We start from the raw sequence: 17,735 nt of genomic DNA, 5'->3' as shown, positions 1-17,735 counted from the left end.
AGAAATATTTAATCACATATTACTAGTAGATATGAATCTTTTCATTGATTTATCGTTTATCCTTCATATACAGAACATCATTCTATGGAAAGAAGGAGGCTTTGAATACATATAACCAAATTATAGATTCTTCCTGTTTTAAAGTCTAGTAATCAACTGTTGAGAAGCACTGATTCTGAGAGCAGCTAATGATATAGACTATTTTTGCATTTGGTGTTGCTAAGTGAAATATCAATATTTTCCCAGCCATTGTGTTTATATTTTAGACTTTGGATGTCACTTCATTTTTAATTTTTCTTTCAATTTTAAATATTTTCTTTGTTTATCTACATTCTCCTATTCAATGTTTAATCTTTTCCTCTCTTTGTTTATATTATGTCATCCTTTTGTACTTTAAATTTTTCCCTGTCATATTTGTTCATTGATTTTGGTTCGCTTTATTTCCTCTTTTGATTTAGAAAAAGAGAAGGTAAAGCAATTCAGATACAGAGAAGAAAGAGAAGACATTTTTATTCATAAGACTGATGTCAAACATTGTTTACTTTTTGGGATTTTGATATTAGGTTGAACTTTTAAAATCATCAGCACTTGACCGTCTTTGACCTACAAAAGATGTCAGTTTCTTCTGATTCATGTTAATACATATATATCTGCTCATTTTCCTTTCCCCACTTTTAACTCCTTACCCATTCTTTGACAAAACGCATTCTCTTTTTCTTACATCTTACAGTCATGGGGGTCATGGACTTTAGAGACTCCTAAGTTCTGATGTCTTCAATGTCCTCTGATTTTCTTCAGCCAGAGTCTAGTAGAGCACGAGAACAAGTTTTCCATAACTATGGTTATGATAAGAGCTATGACACTGATCTATCAGACTAGAGGTTGATGCCATCCATTTTGACAAAGTTTTCAAGAAAGGAAATATACTATAGCCGTATGAAAATGCTGCTTAGTTGGACTTCCTGGGAAAATAATTTCCTTCAAACAAATGGTTTATGAGTTTTTTCCCTACCTTCTCCTTTTGTTTTTGTAATGCCAGACAAATTGGTTATTTTTCATTATGGACTCAATATCGAGTTAACAAGTGTCAAGTAGACACTGTCTTTTAAAAGCATATTGCTTCACAATTGAGTAAGCAGCACAACATTTCCTAAATTGTGAAAGTACAGATGTAGACATTATACACACACGTGATTATAGCTGGTTATCTGCATAATATTAAACACTAGACTGGAAAGCTGAGATAGTAAAAGATACTAGACCTTCTGTTCCCGAATGTATGAGGCTTCTTTCCTCCTGTTGTTTAACTGCACCGGAGGAACAAGAATCTCTGGGTGGCTCGTGAAATCCTTTCTAATCCCCTCAGATACTGGTGAGGAACAGTTCTGGGAACCAAGCAGGAACAGGAGCCCCAGTGGACAAGCAAATCAGAACCAAATCAGAGTGACCTCACTAGAGGGATTTCGATTCCTATGCAAAGATCTGGCCCACGGTTTCTTTTCTTACAAGTTACCATTGCATTTTATGTGCCCTTTAAGCCAGTTAGGTTAGTTTCTTCACCATTTCAACATTTGCAAAGACAAAGCAGAACAGAATAAAACAGTCTGAGATAAATGTTTCCTTCTCAAAAGGTTATAAAAATTGGATGATTGTAAAATTTAATAAAACTTGGCAGATCGTAGCAGCTTTATAAAAGCAGCGGGAATTACTAATTAACTCTACTTTTGTGTACTATCACCATCTTAATTGAAAAACACAGTTTTTTAGGATGAATTTTAAGATATTTTCTTTTGTCTGGTTTATCACAGTAATCTTCTACTCCTAGGGAAATGGTTAGCCCTGAAAAGTGTTCTTTAGAAATGGGGGTGAGCATCAGAGATGCTGACAGACAGGTCCTCATTAGAGCACTGCCCTTTTTTCTTGAGGAAGGCTATGATGTAATAATTCACAAACACATTCCATTTTTTTATATTTCTCTGAATGCAAAACAAGGATTAGTCATCTATAGATAGGAAAAATAAAGAGAAATAACCTACACGTCACCCTGATGCCATCCCAAAAGTCGTCAAATGACAAAACTGAGGCTTGAATCTTCCAATTTTCGTGATTTGAGCTCAATAAATAGCCCACTACTAAATATGAGATTACTTAAAACTAGGTAAAGTCGAACCAACCTGCTCAGCTTCCTTTGTCAAAAAATTTAAATGTGTTGGAAAGGAGAAAGGCCTGCAGGCGAACCTGATACTAACCTCCTCTCAGGCTTAACAGTCTGAGATCTAGAACTATCTGGGCAAGAAAATGGTCCTAGTAGAGAGGTACTGGAGCAACTCACCTGCTTACCTAGGCTTGCACGTGCCCTGGAAAGATCTTTCACAAAAGGTAGTGAGTGCCTGTCTTACCTCATCACCACACTCATTTTCCGGGATGTGTTTCTTTAAAATTCTTAGAGTTTCCCTTCTATCTACTAAAGGTCAGCATTACCATGACTATGGTATTTGATTAGGGAGTGGTTTGCTTCCCCAGTTTGCTTCTGGGGATGCCCTGGGGTTTTTCTTGTGCTCTTAAACTTCTTTGTCCCCATTACCAGATACTGCAAGCAGAAGAGGACTATAGAAATATCCATATGCAATAACTATTGCAAGATCAAAGCCTCATACAAACCAATCCCTCTCACCTTAGAAGTTCCCAACCTGATAACTTGCTGTTTGAAAATGGCCTGTCACTCACAGTGCCCACTCCCCGAAAGGCCTTAGGAGGGTGTTTCTTACCTTGGCTGTAGGTCGGGGTCATTTGAGGAGCATTTGTTTTTAAAAATTCGTTGTGCCCTAAACCCACTCCCAGAGACTGATTTAATTCCATTGGTCTGGAGTTGGGCATGGCCACCCTATTTTATGAATACAGCTAGTTTTAAAGTGCAGCCAGGGTTGAATGAAATTCACTATTCTATGGAGACTGGAGTGTTCCGCAGAATGAACAAAGTAGCATGGACATCTTCATTATTCTTACTCCCCTAGGTCTTGTGATATTGCTTTATAATTATGTTATATACAAAAAGAGGGAAAAAAACGTAATGATGTTTCATTCAATGTGGGTATCTGTGGTTTTGATTAGCGCCATGGTTCAGTCATGGTCAGCTCTGAATAGGCTTCCACGTTACGGTGGTTCTGTGGATTCACTTTCCGTTTTCATCCTGTAAATTGTAATAACTATTATTTTAATTATTATTCAGGTTACAACCAAAATCCTAGGGAGGGGGACAGTTTTTTTTTAGTACAGTCATTTTAGACTATCTTCTATAATTTTACTCTTTCCCATACTGTGTTATTTTAGTGAGTTCTTGATACACTTACCTTCTAGGATTATTCCATCTGGCCTATATCAATTATATGGTACCTACAAATACCATTAGATATGTATGAAGGTTAGAATAGTTACGTTTGAATAGGTTAGGATAGAATAGTTTGCATGGATAGATGTACAATTATGGTTTTCAAAAAAACTTTTGCACATAAATCAGGAATTACCCTATGATGCCCATCCTTTCAAAATATAAGGGAGATGGGACAGTTCAGGTATTATAGAAAACAGTGAAAATGGCCAATGGCTTTCTCCCATGAAGAAGGAATACTGAGAGTTACCGTGACACAAATACTCAATAAATCCACACTCACGTTTAATATTAACTAATAGAAATAAGCAAACAGAAGCCTTGTTCCTCCATAAGGATATCATAAGCCCCTAGAATCCAACAGAAGACAGTCCAGTGTTAGTTTGCATCATGAAAGCTAATATCCACCTAATCATATATGCCCCTGAGTGTTCTTGCAGGATAATTTTCTAGGGCCATGGCCTGCCATTTTCCTTTCATCATCTGAGTAGCACAGACATCTTGAGATCTCAAGATCAGTAATAGGTAATAATTGGAAGAGAGGGCATAATTTTCCCCTACCCTATTCAGAGAAAACATGTGCCTTGGAATTAAATAGAACACAATTTAGAAAGTCCATTTAAAATTATGTACTGAGTAAACCTATCGATTTAAGTCAAAATTGCCCACATTTTTGAAACTATGTATCTTTTGTGGAATAAAGGTGAGAGCCTTAACCTAAGATATTTTACTTGTACATTTACTGCGACATTTTAGTGTTTTCATTGCCTCTTCTGGCCTGGTTCTATTACTTAGAATTAGACTTGAATTAAGAACTAGAATGGGAGCAGATAACCTCCCATAATTAACAGTTATCTTATAAATGTGTCTCTGATAAAATCTCCAAAATCATCCAGCAGTTCTCACCAAGAATGGTGCTAGAATACCCGCTACACAGTCACATGTAACCATGGCATGGAAATGCATTATTAAGGATGTTAAGACTTTTTTTAAAAAAAATCAGTGATAACATTGCTGTCTGCACAATGTAAAATATACGTAAAAATACATTTCTGTCAATAAGAGAAGAAACAGGACATGGAAACATGAGTGTTTATCTCTGTCGTGGGTAAAATTGAATACTTTTCCCTCTTTGTTTTAGTTTTCACTCATAGTTTTATGAACTATTAATAAAGAAAATTATCTATGAAATTTGCATGCCATTCAGTTTGAGTAGTTCTTTCTAAATTTAGCACATTGGCAGGTGCACATCATTTCTGGGCTCTGCTGGCATATCATGTTGGTTCTGCAAGAGTAATTTAGTTTTGGAATTACCTTTTAAACTTCTTGCCTGTCCTACATTGCAGTGATGAAGCAAACCTTCTACTTAAAAGACCAGAATAAACACTCAACTTGGGCTCTTAAAATTCTGCTTTTTCAGAATCTTCGTAGCTTATTTCTTTTGGTATCAAATGGTGTCAGAGACTGTGATACTATAATCACGATTACAGGCTTGATTCTAGAATCACAATTACAGGCTTGATTCTGTTTATTATGCCATCAGTTCTTCAGAATGCTATAGGGAGACTGCTAAGATCTATAAATTGGAGCTCAAGTGCAAATTTTACTTGTAACAGAAACTTCTTAAATAGAGTAATAAAAGTTAATGAATTGGAACTTCTCAGAAGGTTGTAAGAAACATAATGTTTCTCAAATAGAACAAATGAGACAGAGAAAAGTGATGGGGATGCTTTGCTTCTTCCTGCCCTTTGGTGACAGACTGTCTTTCTCTTAACAGCACTGTTCAACCTCATACCAGTGGGACTGCGCGTCGTGGCCATCCAGGGAGTGAAAACAGGGTTGTATATAGCCATGAATGGAGAAGGTTACCTCTACCCATCGGTAAGTAGCATGCCCAAGATATTGGCCGTTCATTCAATGTCTGCAAAATAGCGAGAGCATCAACCACAAAAGTGAGAAAGTTCTGTCTCATGACTCTCATTTTTGCTTTAGTATTTGACCTTTACTGCAGTGCTGTAGGAGCTATTAATTCATTAGTCATCAATGTTTGATAATATCAGTGTATCAAGTGGAAGAGTTATATCACCTCTTAAAATTGTGCATTTGCATATTTTTATATGTCCCAGTTCACAGAAAATTGAGCAATTTTGAAAGCGTTGATATTGATATAATCTTTTTCTACTGTTTAGAATTGTGCTTGTCTTAGGGAGTTTCTTGTAAAAGATTATTTTATAAAAAGAAACAGAATAAATGGGAATTCTACAAAAGTAAATTTAGGAGAGATTAGTTCTTTTAAAAGTGAGAATTCAGATTGAGTAAATGCTTTATTGGGAAAATAATTCTATTATCAAAATGTATATTGCATTTAAATTTAAGCAAGTCTCGGTTTTGTGTTCATGTGTACTAGTAGCTGGGCACCTTCTAGTCTCTTCTGTAATATTTACTGTTTACAAATAATTCATATCCAGGTATACTGTATCCATATATTATAATGCAGCTAGAATTCATATCTGTCACAAGTCCAAGCAATAGAGACTTAGATGAAAATACTTCTTTCCATTATTCCTTGAGCAAAAGTGGATAAAATCATGGAGCCTCAAAGAAAATTCTCTTATTTAGGTTTGCATGTCATCTTAGTATAAATTCTTTAAAACTCTGTTGTTAAATATCATCACCAAAAAAACCACATGTAAACATACATACGTACACACACACACCTAAAACTTAAGCAGAGAGGAAGCATCCTCTGGGGCCTCCCATGCAATGTGATATATTTTCTTCAGCAAATCCGGGAAATCTGTCAAAGAAGATGAAATGTGAGCTGCAGATTCCCTTCGTGGTGAGCTGGGAAATACTCTTGTCATTTGGAACCTTCCTCCACCTTCCCTGAAGGGTGTTCCTGCACACAGACCTGGGCCCTACATTATGCAAATTGCATTCTGTTTCACAAGATGAATATTCAACATACTGGGAGCAAGAGGAAGCTAGAATTCCCTATCTCCCCTTTAGGAAGAATTCGATTCAGATAAAGATCATTTTCTAGAGATACCTTATTTCAGATAAAAGTCAGTTTCATTGATTTGACATTTGTTCTGTTATTTTTGTTTCTTTTACCCGCAAGTAATCTCTGAGATGCCTAAAAATTATTAGATGCAGTTTCTGCCATAGCTTCTAGTTCTGTTTCTGCTGATGATTTTATCATGTTGTCCTGCTGAGGTATATGCATTGATGTAGGGGAAATGTAAATGTTTGTTTGATCTTTTTGCTTCTGAGATGCTTTCTGTTTTCTTGTGATGAGGTTGCACATGTATGCCATTTTTCTAAAAGGTAGAGAATATCATCGTGAGTATGTGTCTTAGCTTAACATCCAAGTGCTGGTTCTGTTCAGTGCAGTCTAAGTGGTGCAGCAAGAATAGAGTGAGGACAGAGCTAGCTGCCCAGTCCAGTCCTCGGCACCTTAAATATGGCCTTTCCACCCAAAAATCAGATCTGTGGGCAGCACCTGCCCTAGGATTAGTCCCAGTAACACCATCAAGCTTTTTATCTGACCCATTGTTTTCTACTCTCACCTTCCAGATTCTCCAGGTTCTTGGCTTCTGTGCCTCCCTTTTGGTGTCTTGATTCTCTGATTTGCAGATCTTGGTTTTCTCCTCTTCTCATTTTTGACTCTTTGCTCTGAACCCAGGACCTGGTAAGGAGCGCTCTATTCACCCAGCCTTACCCTAAAACGTCCCCTGCCCAATCCAGGCCCTTAGAATCCCCAGCATCCTGTAGGAAAAGGATTTAGATAAAAATTGAATGCGATTTCCAGTTTTTACTAATATTCTACGGTTAAAGTGCTCTGTTTATTTCAAGGTAATGAAATTTGAACTTCAAATATTTCAGGGAAAAAGAATGTTTTCCCACATTCAGTCCTTTATTCCATAATTAGTTTCTGAGAGCCTACTAAAATAATAATCTAGAACAACACAATAGAACAATTACTATAATATGTAATAATAATAATGGTTAATATGTATCTAGTGCACTCTGCCTAGCACTGTTCTAAGTGCATTACAGTCTTAGCTCATTTAATTCTCCCAACCAATTAAGCAAATATTGTTAAAATGATAATCCTGATGAACAGAGAGCTTAAGAATCTGTGCAGTCACCCAGGGAGTAGACAGAGAAGACAGGATTTGAGCCTTATTAGTCTGACTCATTAGCTTACATTTTTAACTGTTTCACTGTACTGCTTTCATGCGCCAAACAGTTTTCATAATATGGTCTGGCACCCATTCTAAGAAGAAGTTATAAACACAAGATGATGTAATAAAAATCTTTAGAGAATGTTACCTAGGGAAGAAACTTAATTTCAATTATTAAGAAGTATCATTTGAAATATAATCTGTTTCCTTTGGAGATTCTCAAGTTAAAAAATCGTAGAAAATGATATTTATCGGAGGAAAGGTTGATATTATATACTGGGTGCTTAATATTCTTAAAATGTATCACAGGTAACGTTTGAGCTTAAATTTTTAAAGCCGACGTGGTTAACCCAACTAAGAAGTTTTGAACTAAGCTGAATAGCTTTTTGAAAAGGAAAACTCCACTCAAGCTAAGATTTAAAGGAAAAAGTTAATGAAGATTGAAGTCCGAGAAACAAAGGAATCTGTTTTAAGCTTATGCCCACTTTAAAAAGATCAAATTAGACTAGTGTCTGATATGAGACCGCTCTCATTGAGGATCTATAAATTTAGAATGTAGGCAATAAAATACTCAGATCATTCAAAGTGAGTTCCGTTAAATGAAGGTCACACTAGGGATCTGACTTGGAGTGTATATTCCTCTATTTGTATTTCAGGAAGTGACTCTCATAATCCCTTGCCATCCAAATAAAGATATTTAATTTGTCAGATAATTCCACCTCAGGGGGATGAAAGAAGGTATCTTGACTGAGATGTAAATAATCACAATTCCGATGCTGAAGGTACTTGTTCCCTGTGGAATCTCTTCTTCAGCATGACAAGAGTCATTTCTTTTGTGGTCATAATGATTGTAATATGTTCCTTGAAGATGCCTCTCAAGAGATTTGATGTTAGATACAAACAGTTTGCTTGAAGATAGAATGCAGGCTGCATGGTCACAGAACAGAAACTGACAAGGAAATACTTTTTTAAAGAATAGTTTAAAATGATATTTAGGAAGAATGCATGTTGACCAACTATAAACCATTTATAGTGCACTTGTATTTCTGTGCCCATGGAGTGATGTGTGAGTTCTTTGCTCATCCCTGATATCCATCTTGTCTCTGAATAGCATCTCTGGACATCCATCCTCAAGAAACTGGTCACTATTTATCCCAGTGCTGGTGGGGTACCCTAGCCATGCCTCCCAGTGTTCTGATTTTCTTTAGGTACCAGGCAGTACATGAGATTAATCATGTAATCTGAGCTACAGTGACTGTCACTGGCCATCACTATCCATTGCAGGTGAGCCAAGGGCCTCAGTAGCATCTGATGACTGCTCATCCTGGGGACCAGCCTTTTGTTCTTTGATGTGACCCCTGGGAGCCGGGAGGCAAAACTATAACTGAGCAGGTTTCCATTCATCTGGTTACACAGAGGTGCCCCTTCCATTTTTCATCTTTCATTCTTCGTCTCTCTGAATGGGTCAATTTCTTTATCTTAAAAGTATATTAAATTTGAGATGATTGTTAATGTCTTTGTTATTCTAAGAATCTATGACTCTATATGCATGTTTTTCTGCACAAACAATATCTAACACCTTTTGAGAATGTATATATGTGTTGTGTGTGTGTGTGTGTGTGTGTGTGTATATATATATAATTTGTCTGTATCTAGTTTGTATGTGTTTCAGTGGAATTACACATTGTGCCTAAATTACACACACATTTATTTCCATGATTACAGTTCTGATCAGAGTGTTTCTATTTCTTTGTATGAAATGTTAAATAATAGTTTTAAAATTTACACCTATTCTAAAGGTTTACTTACCATGCTGAATATATATTTCTTTTTTTATCAAGTTTTCCTATGGTCTCTTCCACATTATGACTCAGTTGGATATATCATCCAGGCTCAAAATGGCTATTATCCTTTCTTGGTATTTTGGCTCAGATAATTTCTAGTAATAAGAAAGCAACTATAGTGCTTCAGTTAATTTCTCTCCAGCATTCATGTAGTTCCTATGACCCTGAATACTGATGCACAGAATATGATTGATTATGACAAAGGCGAGAATGCCGTCGTTCTACTTAAGGTCACTTACCAGAAGGAAAAAACAATTTAGAAACAAAAGCAAATGGTAGACTACATATAACTAATTTTAAGTCGTCTTTGGACAAAAGGAAAACGTGAAACATCCTGTTCTTCTACTGTTAGGTTGATAGTAGCCAATAAAAATAAATAAATAGACGTTCAGGCTCTCCAAGTTCCAGTGCCATTTTGTGGAATTTGGAGGAAGGAATTGAGGTTGAGATGGAGAAGATACTAATAGGAAGAAGAGAGAAAAAAAGAGAAGTGAAAAGAAAAGGAGATAATAAATCAGCAGTAGGAAGATGCGTTAGGCAGCATTGGGGAAAAGGGGGAGAAAAGAAAGAGAATGAAGGGAGGATGGGAAAAGGAAACGGCCAAGGGAAGAAAATGGGGAAGATACATCACAAGGAGGGGAGAGAGGGCAGGTCACACCTTCACTCCCTCCATCACATGCCTGGAATCCACCTGACTCCTGGCTCCGGCCTCCCACTATGGGGTGGAGAAAACAAAATCCTCCTTCTAGAAGCACAGTCTGGAGTTTCCAACCACACCTAAAATATTTTTTCTTCTCTATCCCCATAACCACTTTCACCTATTTCCCCTTCCAGAATGGTAGCTATGCCTGGTTAGTATTGTAGCTGTGTTTAACTTCCAAAGGATTATACCTGTAAGAATTAGTGGAAAGAGGTGAGTGGCAGTGTGGAAACCGTTGCAGTAGTCCAGGTGAGGGATGCTGAGTGTATTCAATGGAATATTATCAGCCTAAAGAAAGAAAGAAACCTGCCGTTTTCAACAACATGGATGAACCTGGAGGGCATTATATTAAGTAAAATAAGCCAGACACGTAAAGAAAAAAGCTGCATGATCTCACTCGCGGAATCTAAACAAGTCAAATACATAGAAGCAGAGACTTGAACTGCAGTTGCCAGGGGCAAGAAGGTAGGGGAATGGGGGAATAAAAGAAAAAGAAAGAAAAAAGAGGGAATTAAGTAGAAATTGCAAACCGCAAACATGTGTTTTCTTTGGACAGACTGTGTGTGTGTGTGTGTGTTTGTGCATGCACACACACACACATACACACACACTGTGATCTGAATGCCTTTAGGTTGGGCAAGTACTCTACAGTCTACAGTTTGGCCACAATGACAACTACTCCTTTTTTTTCTTAATTTTTATTGGAGTATATTTGAGTTACAATGTTGTATTAGTTTAAGGTATACAGCAAAGTGAATCAGTTATACATATACATATATCCACTCTTTGTTTTAGATTCTTTTCCCATATAGGCCATTATAGAGTTCTGAGTAGAGTTTCCTGTACTATACAGTACGTCCTTATTAGTTATCTATGTTATATATAATAGTGTGTATATGTCAATCCCAATCTCCCAATTTATCCCTCCCCCCACTTTATCCCCAGTAACCATTAGTTTGTTTTCTACATCTGTGACTCTACTTCTGTTTTGTAAATAAGTTCATTTCTAAGGGAAGACACTATATACACAGTAACTTTGTTTCTACACACGTTAACTTTGTTTCTGGGCCTAGAGACACTGGTGTTGGCAACCTGGGAATTAAGGGACTGGGAAGGATGAGAGATATTTGAAAGTGTTTCTTGGGGAGTTATGGGAAGAACTCTGCAGTTGTCTGGGTAGGGGAGGTGACGGAATCACGGCTCACTCTGGTATGATTAACTCAGAACCTGGTGAGCTGTGACACTTCCCTGGAAGAAAACAAAACCCAGAAGGAGGAGGGAGCCTGGGTGGAGGAAGATGCTGCATTCAGTTTTGGAACCAGGATTTCCAGGTGGGTTATAATCCCACTGCTGGATGCTGACTCATGTATCCTGGAAGAATCACACCAAAGGGCTGTCTTAAGAATGGTGTGCAGATGGAGAAAGAATCGTTCTGTGACGGATGGTGATTGTTTTCCTTTTCCTGCTGAATGTCAGACAAGTTGCAGAAATAGGGTCAACAGCATCTGCATGGATGAAGTTAGATATTAGAAAGAACATTATTAAGTATCATAACTTCTTGAAAAAGCGTTCTAATATATTTTGCTTGATTTCTAAATATACGGAATCGATAGAGGCAATTTTGGACACCGGGTAGTAGAGCAGTGGACTAGCTGAGTAAATTCATAACTTGTGCCTTTACAGAAATGCTGCTAATAATATGGGAACAAAGTATCAGGCCTTTGGAGATTCTTATAGTAACTCGCAATCCTCATTATACATAAGACTTACTCAGATATCATTGTAAATATCCAGATCCCAGGACATTAACCTAAAAGTTTCCCACTCGGTGAGTTCGATACTCCTCAAAATCAGAATCTTGAATATGTGTCCCAGGCATTTCTAACACACGTGCCTGAAGGAGTCCCCCTTGAGAAACAAGGGTCTGCATCACTGTCTCAGGAGCTGTGACTCTGAGATGACATGATTTTGTATTTACCATTGCTTTATGATGATTGTTATTGTTGTTATTTACAAATTCATGGTCCAGTTCAAGCCCCTTTGAAGTCAGCAGAATGATGTGACCATAAGTAGTGCTCGCCTGTCCCACTGATCAAATGAGCTGGCCTTTGAGGAACTGCACAGAGAAAAGACCCAGCTGTGATCACTCTGCTCAATCTGGAAAGAATAGGACAAGAAATGTGTCCTTGAGCATCAAGATAATATAGGGAAAGACAGGAATCTTGCTGAGACTTGAGAAAATGAAGTAAGAGAAATAGAAACAAAGACATTGAATTTGCAACTAGTAACAGCTGGTTTGCAAACTTGAAAGAAAACTAGTCTCTTCACCATGTGAAAAGCTCAGGGGTTCCCCCTGAGATGATCAGCCTGGGGCCATCGTGCTCTGCTGACCTGAAGGGCTGGCTCAGAACAAGGACATCCTGTCAGAGCAGGTTTTCAATGACAACAAAGCTGGGTTGCTTCAGAAGTGAACTCTTTTTAGGATTTTTAAAAAAAAATTACTTATAAAATAAATATATCTGTATTTAATAAATTGTGTATTTTCCCTAAGCCTCTGTTTCCTCGGAGACAAGTCTGTTTTCCTCTAAGCAGGACCTTCCCACACAAGTCCCATTTCTGGAACAAAGGAGGCCTCCTTCTGCCCTAGACAATCAGCAGGTTCCTGATGCTTGGAACTTCTTTTCCGGGTCCTGTGAAGAGAGTGGGGTGATCCCATGTGGGCCCACCATTATATAAATTTCTTAACTATACCAAAGCCCCTACACCTCACAAAAATTAAACACATATGTCTGATAACAAGAGTGTGCAAGAAATATATAGAAGATCATCTCTGCTCAGTATAATTGTTCAGCACTTAAATATAGGCTGAAGAATCAAGCACTCTGTAGAGTTGTGTATAATCATAAATTCATTTATTTGCTCATTCAAATCAACCAGTATTATTGTATGCCTCCCACTGACAGCTATTGTGCTGTATGTATGTGCTGGAGCTTCAAAGATACGTGAAAAATTCCCGATTTAAAAACAAACAAACCAACAACCAAAACCCTCTAAAGTCCAATAGATATGAGGAAATCATTCAGAGGGCATCTTCACTAGATGAATTCTAAGAGTCTTTTCTCCGAACCTGCGATTCCATGATTATGTTTGTACGTTTCCTATCACTCCTTTGATAGTGGTGGGTACGTAGCACGTCTTCAATCTGTAGTTCTTGATTGCTTATTGTTAAGGTGGAATCAGTTTCACCAGCAAATTTTATGAATCTATTCCTTGAGTGCCTTCCTTGTTCATGCTATTTATTATGCATTCCACTTATCTTTTTTCCCCACAAAAAAACATTAAGCATCAGCAAAGAAGATAGGAGTCTGTTAATTTCTCGAGTTAGAATTGCAGAAAAGCACTTATTTACACATTTCCTTTCCTGAAAGGGCATGATAAACTCACAGAGGCAGAACCCGGATATGCAATGTCTGCCTCTGTAACATGGTCATATTTACATTAATGGGTGAGTGGTAATGCTGTCTTCACCTTAAAAAAGAATCTCAAGGCAAAAAAGTAAACCCTGATTTCTAGTAAATTGTCGCTACCACTTGAACAATTTAAAGCAAGAGCATGAATAATGATAATTAGAGAAAGGACTTCATTGTTTCTATATGTTCATAAATGATATACTTGTAGTGTCAAAGAAAAAATATCATTGCATTTTGCAATTTTATCCTACTTTACTCTAGGGTGAAAACTATAAAATACTGTAGATAGAAACAAAATTTAGGTTAGATCTAAATGTTTCAATTTTTTAAAAACCTGTTATTTGTAGAGGATGGATGGTAGATGGTGAAAGGAGTTTTTATATGTAAGGAATTTCAAACACTACCTGAAAAATTGAGTCCTAAATCAATAGATAATATTTGAGAACGAACTATCTCTTTGTTTTCATTCTCCACACCATGAAAAAACTTTTGCAAAAAAACCCCAAATACATAAATGCTAAGAAGGCCGATATACCATATAATGAATGACAAATCAGCTCTAACATTAAAGCAGTAATTAATACTACTAAAATTGGGGGAAAATTGTGATTCTTTAAAAAATTGTGTATGTGGAATGCCTCCTTATTGAAATTGTATACACCATCCACCCAAGTAAAGTTGAAGGAGTTTGTTTCTGATTACATATTTTACTTTTAGAGAATTCTATTTCTGGGAATGGGGTTGTATGTAAGCTACTTGCCAGGGACTCTGAGAACCCATGATCCATGAGTTCAGGGTGGGCTCTGAACAGAAATTGGGTGTTTCTATCAGTTTCTTCAATGCAGCCCATTTCTTAGTAATTTACGTTCCATTTCTTAGTTACTGGGAATTAATAAGAAATATTATTTAGGGCTTCCCTGGTGGCGCAGTGGTTGAGAGTGGACACGGGTTCGTGCCCCGGTTCGGGAAGATCCCACGTGCCGCAGAGCAGCTACGCCCGTGAGCCATTGCCACTGAGCCTGCACATCCGGAGCCTGTGCTCCGCAACCGGGAGAGGCCACAACAGTGAGAGGCCCGTGTACTGCAAAAAAAAGAAATATTATTTAGAAAATAATTCATAAAACTATGACTCATTTTTTTCCAGAGAAACTACTATAGTTACCATTACTGAAAAACCAAATTGGCTGTTTTTCTTCACATTATTTACTAAAATTGGAAAAATTGTTCCTATAGTGAAAACTATATTGTTCACATATATAGTTTTTGTATATGTGAACTCCATACATTTTAACTTTGAATTATTTCTCTATATTATGGAAGGGTGTTTTGTGCTCTGAGCTACTTAGGGTTTCACTGAATGTTGGATGTTTGTCTTAAGGTGATGTATTCAATTTGGATTGCAAGTTCGTGGAAAGGTACATAGTGTACTTCTGAGTAAGGACATAGTAGATCTCTTGAGAGTTTTATTTGGAGTTAGGTATTGGTTTTAAGATCTGACAACTACATGAAATGAAGAGATGAGTCACTTGTTAATAGGTACATCTCAACCCATGCAACAGCATCATAATTGGTTGTTATTTGCTGTCCCAGTAGAGAAAGATACTGAATGGGAACGAGATATTTTTGTGAGGCTTTGGAATTGCTACATCTCTGACAAGATGGAGATATTTTATTTGGTTATTAATCCTGGATCCAGGGCACTATTTAGCAGAAATAGGTATTTGGACAACCAGGAAACATTATTCTACTTTACTCTTATGCTGGTACAAATAGTACCGAAAGGTACTAGCCTGACAAATGGTGAATACTGGTTTATGTCATGAGAGGAGGAGCTTGCATCCATGTCACGCAAGAAATTAGCTGTGAATGCCTTTCACAAGGGCATCGTGACAGGGGGTTGACCTTCACTGACTCCCCATTTGTGTTACATTCTCCAGTTAACTCATCTGTCTCTCAACTCTGAACCCTTTATAACACTGTTTCCACTCTCTAAACCTGAGGCTGAGTGCATAAGAGATCCAGATCCTTGTCATGGCCAATTATTTTCCCTTAAGAGCTGCATATTTATTGTGGTATGGAAACAACTGTATTTATTAGGAGGCACGTAAAATGCTCACAGTGCAAAGATGCACATTCATTTGCAAGCACCTCCTCTGCAATCAGTACTTATTACTCACATTATTTTTGCTATTGTGTTAAATGGTAAAAAAAAATTATGTAACTTCAGAAGGAATAATGACACCTGCATTATTCATTATTTAAATATTGCCATTTAACGTTTTGCTTTCTATCCTATAACCAGCAATTAACGTTATCGATAGAAGCAATGGAAAAACATTTTTGTATTAAGAACTTGCAATTTAGATAACTCTACTTACCATATACCCAACTCCTACATTGGTTTTATTCCAATTTCAATTAGAATTCTATGTTTCTTGAAATATTAATAACAGAAAAAATCAACTTTCAAACTGTTCAAAAGTTCTCTAGACAACTTTTACCTAGGGATGAGGTAAGAGGCATTCTCTTAATGTCCATGGAGAAATAAACTCTAATGTGAAATATCATATTAATATAAAGGAGGAAATTATTAAGAAATTGTTCCACAGGTACCATAAATGGGTTAACTATTTTTCTAATGCAGTTTGAGTCCTTTACAAGACTGTTTTTATAGACTTAGCAAAGCCAAATGTATACCCAGGAGAAATAGCAGTGAGCCTTTAATTTAAAATTACATTATGTGAGAATGCTTGTACATTGAAATGGGTAGACAGAAGAATTGCCTTGGGTAGTAGTTCCCTTGTGTTTATCTAAAAAAACCAAAGAACACCTTGTAGGAATTTGAATGCAAAGTTCTTATTAATTTTTATGCATCATTTATGCAATAACAATAACCAAGAAAAGGAAAAAGGAACCATGTCAGGAAAACTTGATTGTGTCAGACTTCGGTTCTCTGAGCCCTGAAAACCTGAAATACCCTGATTTTATTATTTTATTCCTGATGGTCAGTCTTTGGGACCAGTTAGAAATTCCTCAGACTTGTTAAACCATTAACCACCAGGACTAAAATACCATGTTATTTAAATTTTTAATGAATAATAACTTCATTAGACATTCTGTTCCTAATGTGACTAGGGAAAACTATGGAATGTGGTACATTGTAGCACTTCATTTCAATTATTTAATATTCCAGTCATTTGCTTAACAAGAGACTTTGCCCAAGGGTTTGCTGAAACACTGAATATCTGGCAAATTACTGTGTACTAATTGATCCAGTGGCATGTTAAAATTACCTCAACCATTCTGCTCAATACTTAATTGTATTTTCTGTTGGTGTCAGTGTTCTACCTAGAAGTATTTTGTCCTTTAAAATAATTTTTTACTTTGGAAAGAAAGTGGTAGAAATGCATTATCGGTTACTTGAGAGGTTTTTACATTTGAGGCCGTAACGGTGAGAACAGCAAGATAAAGGTGTAGAAACGTAATGCCCAAGTCCTGGAAATGCAGAGACTGCAAAGCCCCCGAGTTTTATGTATTAATGAACTAATCTTGTTAATCCCACTTCAAAGTGAGTTTTGCAAGGGTAACTCAATAATCTTTAGGGATGACTGCATCATACCTGAGTATATGTTACCACAGGGGAAAAATAGAATTATTGTACTGGGGGCTCTGTCTAGTGTGTGTGTGTGTTTGTGTCTAGCTGTTCTATAACCACAAACTACTAACACGTACTCTTTTCCTACACGATGAAAAGGGTACACACATAGAAATTAGTATTCTGATATGTAAATGTGGTTATTTTCTCTTAGTTCTCATCTAGGTATTTTTCTGAATACTCATTGTGAAGTCCTATGAACATAAAATCAATCTTTATGGATAGTGTATAGAATTTGTAATTCACAAATCCAGTTGTTTTTGTTTTGCTTTGTTTTTTGCTGTATGCAGGCCCCTCACTGTTTTGGCCTCTCCCGTTGCGGAGCACAGGCTCCGGACACGCAGGCTCAGCAGCCATGGCTCACGTGCCCAGCCGCTCCGCGGCATGTGGGACCTTCCCAGACCGGGGCACGAACCCGTGTCCCCTGCATTGGCAGGCAGACTCTCAACCACTGCGCCACCAGGGAAGCCCAATCCAGTTATTTTTAATTC

At 37.1% G+C, this 17,735-nt stretch overlaps 1 protein-coding gene and 1 long non-coding RNA gene across 3 annotated transcripts in view; one reads left to right on the top strand and one right to left on the bottom strand.

Annotated features, from left to right (window-relative positions):
* Positions 1 to 17,735, top strand: part of FGF14 (fibroblast growth factor 14) — a 322,262-nt gene that overhangs the window by 200,917 nt on the left and 103,610 nt on the right. For both annotated transcript variants that reach the window (XM_073795397.1, XM_019921045.3), the window contains exon 3: positions 5,166 to 5,269. In XM_073795397.1, coding sequence (XP_073651498.1) covers positions 5,166 to 5,269 — 104 coding nt within the window. The remainder of the gene's footprint in view (positions 1 to 5,165; positions 5,270 to 17,735) is intronic.
* LOC141277088 (uncharacterized) lies at positions 3,373 to 4,832 on the bottom strand. Its single transcript, XR_012327830.1, has 3 exons — positions 4,703 to 4,832; positions 3,672 to 3,738; positions 3,373 to 3,393 (listed from the first exon to the last, which is right to left on the bottom strand). It is a non-coding gene; the product is annotated as an uncharacterized lncRNA (long non-coding RNA).

This window comes from Tursiops truncatus, chromosome 18 (assembly GCF_011762595.2).
Source record: "Tursiops truncatus isolate mTurTru1 chromosome 18, mTurTru1.mat.Y, whole genome shotgun sequence".
Lineage (NCBI taxonomy): Eukaryota > Metazoa > Chordata > Mammalia > Artiodactyla > Delphinidae > Tursiops > Tursiops truncatus.
This window is presented reverse-complemented; position numbering and strand designations above follow the sequence as displayed.